The 5,000-nt window shown below is 50.7% G+C and overlaps 1 protein-coding gene across 1 annotated transcript in view; it reads right to left on the reverse strand.

Moving 5' to 3' along the window:
• Nucleotides 1-1,031, reverse strand: part of LOC124029839 (voltage-dependent T-type calcium channel subunit alpha-1G-like) — a gene marked incomplete at both ends in the record, with an annotated part of 2,957 nt that extends 1,926 nt beyond the window's left edge. The window contains one exon of the mRNA XM_046341413.1: nt 898-1,031. Coding sequence (XP_046197369.1) covers nt 898-1,031 — 134 coding nt within the window. The remainder of the gene's footprint in view (nt 1-897) is intronic.
• Between the last annotated feature and the right edge of the window lie 3,969 nt (nt 1,032-5,000).

Here is a 5,000-nt window from a genome sequence, read left to right on the forward strand (position 1 = left end):
GTTCCTCTGCTCTTCCTCTTTTCTTTCCATACACTTATCTTTCCTCTATTCTTCCTCTCTCCAGTCTGTCTCCTGGAGCTCCTCTCTCCCACTCTCTCTCCCCATCTCTGTCCTGTGTTTGTGAGATGACTTTGTTCCGAGTGCCATCTGGTCTCATTGCACCTCACCATGGAAGCTCTACGACCCGCCTCACAAAAATGACAAAGAGGGGAGTCCCTGGGATACCTACCGCTGCTTTACAACCCATATTAAAACAGCAGGACAGTACAGGAGGCACATTTAGTTTGTTTGTGTGTGCGTGTGTGTGCGTGTGTGTGCGTGTGTGTGCGTGTGTGTGTGTGTGTGTGTGCGTGCGTGCGTGCGTGTGTGTGTGGAGAAAGAGAGAGAGACAGAGAGAGATAAAAAATAAATGGAGAAGAAGAGAGAAAGAATGTATGTTTATCACAGGAGGTTGGTGGCACCTTAATTGGGGAGGATGGGATGTGGTAATGGCTGGAGCAGAATGAGTGGAATGATATCAAGTACATCAAACAGATGGTTTCCATGTGTTTGATACCATTCCATTAGCTTCATTCCAGCCATTATTATGAACAGTCCTCCCCTCAGCAGCCTCCTGTGTGTGTGTGTGTGTGTGTGTGTGTGTGTGTGTGTGTGTGTGTGTGTGTGTGTGTGCGTGCGTGCGTGCGTGCGTGCGTGCGTGCGTGCGTGTGTGTGCATGCGTGTGTGTGTGCATGCGTGTGTGTGTGTGTGTGCATGCGTGTGTGTGCATGCGTGTGTGTGTGTGTGTGTGTGTGTGTGTGTGTGTGTGTGTGTGTGTGTGTGTGTGTGTGTGTGTGTGTGTGTGTGTGTGTGTGTGTGTGTGTGTGTGTGTGTGTGTGTGTGTGTGTGTGTGTGTACCTCGTGCTATCCTTAGCACTCTCATGATTCTGATGATAGTAGGGTTGATGGGCAGGGATGCGTTGACCTCAATCTCCTCCAGAGTGATGCCCATGATGGACAACAACACTATGGCCAGGTCCAGCTGGTTCCACCTACACACACACACACACAAAGGGCATGTTATACACACACCAATGATATGTGTGCATACTAAGGTTCGCTTTACCCAAAGGTGAGCCCACAAGATGAGGATGGAAAATTGAAGAAAAGACCTCCCAAGACCAGAGGTTAAGTTAGTGTGTGAGACAATCCAAGGATCTGTCAAAGGCCCTGGGCCATCTTAGGTGTTTCATTAGAGCAAAGTTCTCCAGTAACATGGTGAAAGAAATCACCGATACACTTTCCCACCGCGATTATTGTAGATATAACAAACCCCCATAAGATCACTATTAACTTGCTGTTCCAAGTCGAGTAATGTGTGTAAGCAGAGTACATGTGTTCCAAGTCGAGTAATGTGTGTAAGCAGAGTACATGTGTTCCAAGTCGAGTAATGTGTATAAGCAGAGTACATGTGTTCCAAGTCGAGTAATGTGTGTAAGCAGAGCAGAGTACATGTGTTCCAAGTCGAGTAATGTGTGTAAGCAGAGTACATGTGTTCCAAGTCGAGTAATGTGTGTAAGCAGAGTACATGTGTTCCAAGTCGAGTAATGTGTGTAAGCAGAGTACATGTTGTTTTCCACTTTGCTCCATCAGTAATGTGTGTGTACGTGGGTGTGTTTGTGTGCAATTCATCATATATTTCAACATTTATTAATCTGCCAGGGTCCAGTGTGTGTGTGTGTATGTGTTCTCTGAGGGCAGGGTCTAGTGTGTGTGTGTATGTGTGTTCTCTGAGGGCAGGGTCCAGTGTGTGTGTGTATGTTCTCTGAGGGCAGGGTCCAGTGTGTGTGTGTGTGTTCTCTGAGGGCAGGGTCCAGTGTGTGTGTGTGTATGTTCTCTGAGGGCAGGGTCCAGTGTGTATGTGTGTGTTCTCTGAGGGCAGGGTCCAGTGTGTGTGTGTATGTTCTCTGAGGGCAGGGTCCAGTGTGTGTGTGTGTGTGTGTATGTTCTCTGAGGGCAGGGTCCAGTGTGTGTGTGTGTTCTCTGAGGGCAGGGTCCAGTGTGTGTGTGTGTGTGTGTGTGTGTGTGTGTGTGTGTGTGTGTGTGTGTGTGTGTGTGTGTGTGTGTGTGTGTGTGTGTGTGTGTGTGTGTGTGTGTGTGTTCTCTGACCTCTGAGGCAGGGTCCAGTGTGTGTGTGTATGTTCTCTGAGGGCAGGGTCCAGCCCATGTGTGTGTGTTCTCTGAGGGCAGGGGTCTAGTGTGTGTGTGTGTGTGTATGTTCTCTGAGGGCAGGGCCAGTGTGTGTGTGTGTGTGTGTGTGTGTGTGTGTGTGTGTGTGTGTGTGTGTGTGTGTGTGTGTGTGTGTGTGTGTGTGTGTGTGTGTGTGTGTATGTTCTCTGAGGGCAGAGTCCAGTGTCTGTGTGTGTGTGTGTGTGTGTGTGTGTGTGTGTGTGTGTGTGTGTGTGTGTGTGTGTGTGTGTGTGTGTGTGTGTGTGTGTGTGTATGTTCTCTGAGGGCAGGGTCCAGTGTGTGTGTGTGTGTGTGTGTGTGTGTGTGTGTGTGTGTGTGTGTGTGTGTGTGTGTGTGTGTGTGTGTGTGTGTGTGTGTGTGTGTGTGTGTGTTCTCTGAGGGCAGGGTCCAGTGTGTGTATGTGTGTGTGTGTGTATGTTCTCTGAGGGCAGGGTCCAGTGTGTGTGTGTGTGTGTGTGTGTGTGTGTGTGTGTGTGTGTGTGTGTGTGTGTGTGTGTGTGTGTGTGTGTGTGTGGTGTGTGTGTGTGTGTGTGTGTGTGTGTGTGTTCTCTGAGGGCAGGGTCCAGTGTGTGTGTGTGTGTGTGTGTGTGTGTGTGTGTGTGTGTGTGTGTGTGTGTGTGTGTGTGTGTGTGTGTGTGTGTGTGTGTGTGTGTGTGTGTGTGGAATGTTCTCTGAGGGCAGGGTCCAGTGTGTGTGTGTGTGTGTGTGTGTGTGTATGTTCTCTGAGGGCAGGGTCCAGTGTGTGTGTGTGTGTGTGTGTGTGTGTGTGTGTGTGTGTGTGTGTGTGTGTGTGTGTGTGTGTGTGTGTGTGTGTGTGTGTATGTTCTCTGAGGGCAGGGTCCAGTGTGAGTGTGTGTATGTGTATGTTCTCTGAGGGCAGGGGTCCAGTTTGTGTGTGTGTGTATGTTCTCTGGGGGCAGGGTCCAGTGTGTGTGTGTGTGTGTATGTTCTCTGAGGGCAGGGTCCAGTGTGTGTGTGTGTGTGTGTGTGTGTGTGTGTGCATGTTCTCTGAGGGCAGGGTCCAGTGTGTGTGTGTGTGTGTGTGTGTGTGTGTGTGTGTGTGTGTGTGTGTGTGTGTGTGTGTGTGTGTGTGTGTGTGTGTGTGTGTGTGTGTGTATATGTTCTCTGAGGGCAGGGTCCAGTGTGTGTGTGTGTGTGTGTAAGTTCTCTGAGGGCAGGGTCCAGTGTGAGTGTGTGTGTGTGTGTGTGTATGTTCTCTGAGGGCAGGGTCCAGTGTGAGTGTGTGTGTGTATGTTCTCTGAGGGCAGGGTCCAGTGTGAGTGTGTGTGTGTGCATGTTCTCTGAGGGCAGGGTCCAGTGTGAGTGTGTGTGTGTGTATGTTCTCTGAGGGCAGGGTCCAGTGTGAGTGTGTGTGTGTGTATGTTCTCTGAGGGCAGGGTCCAGTGTGTGTGTGTGTCGTTCTCTGAGGGCAGGGTCAGTGTGTGTGTGTGTGTGTGTGTGTGTGTGTGTGTGTGTATGTTCTCTGAGGGCAGGGTCCAGTGTGTGTGTGTGTGTGTGTGTGTGTGTGTGTGTGTGTGTGTGTGTGTGTGTGTGTGTGTGTGTGTGTGTGTGTTCTCTGAGGGCAGGGTCAGTGTGTGTGTGTGTGTGTGTGTGTGTGTATGTTCTCTGAGGGCAGGGTCCAGTGTGTGTGTGTGTGTGTGTGTGTGTGTATGTGTGTGTGTGTGTGTGTGTGTGTGTGTGTGTGTGTGTGTGTGTGTGTGTGTGTGTGTGTGTGTGTGTGTGTGTGTGTTCTCTGAGGGCAGGTCCAGTGTGTGTGTGTGTGTGTGTGTGTGTGTGTGTGTGTGTGTGTGTGTGTGTGTGTGTGTGTGTGTGTGTGTGTGTGTGTGTGTGTGTGTGTATGTTCTCTGAGGGCAGGGTCAGTGTGGTGTGTGTGTGTATGTTCTCTGGGGGCAGGGTCCAGTGTGTGTGTGTGTGTGTGTGTATATGTTCTCTGAGGGCAGGGTCCAGTGTGAGTGTGTGTGCGTATGTTCTCTGAGGGCAGGGTCCAGTGTGAGTGTGTGTGTGTATGTTCTCTGAGGGCAGGGGTCCAGTGTGTGTGTGTGTGTGTGTGTGTGTATATGTTCTCTGAGGGCAGGGTCCAGTGTGAGTGTGTGTGTGTGTATGTTCTCTGAGGGCAGGGTCCAGTGTGAGTGTGTGTGTGTATGTTCTCTGAGGGCAGGGGTCCAGTGTGAGTGTGTGTGTATGTATGTTCTCTGAGGGCAGGGTCCAGTGTGAGTGTGTGTGTGTGTGTATGTTCTCTGAGGGCAGGGTCCAGTGTGAGTGTGTGCGTGTGTATGTTCTCTGAGGGCAGGGTCCAGTGTGTGTGTGTGTGTGTATGTTCTCTGAGGGCAGGGTCCAGTGTGTGTGTGTGTGTGTATGTTCTCTGAGGAAGGGTCCAGTGTGTGTGTGTGTGTGTGTGTGTGTGTGTGTGTGTGTGTGTGTGTGTGTGTGTGTGTGTGTGTGTGTGCAGGGTCCATGTGTGTGTGTGTGTGTGTTCTCTGAGGCAGGGTCCAGTGTGTGTGTGTGTGTGTGTGTGTGTGTATGTTCTCTGAGGCAGGGTCAGTGTGTGTGTGTGTGTGTGTGTGTGTGTGTGTGTGTGTGTGTGTGTGTGTGTGTGTGTGTGTGTGTGTGTGTGTGTGTGTGTGTGTGTGTGTTTATGTTCTCTGAGGGCAGGGTCCAGTGTGTGTGTGTGTGTGTGTGTGTGTGTGTGTGTGTTCTCTGAGGGTGTGGGTTCTCTGAGTGCAGGGTCCAGTGTGTGTGTGTGTGTGTGT

Source organism: Oncorhynchus gorbuscha, unplaced genomic scaffold (assembly GCF_021184085.1).
Source record: "Oncorhynchus gorbuscha isolate QuinsamMale2020 ecotype Even-year unplaced genomic scaffold, OgorEven_v1.0 Un_scaffold_7868, whole genome shotgun sequence".
In the NCBI taxonomy this organism is placed as follows: domain Eukaryota; kingdom Metazoa; phylum Chordata; class Actinopteri; order Salmoniformes; family Salmonidae; genus Oncorhynchus; species Oncorhynchus gorbuscha.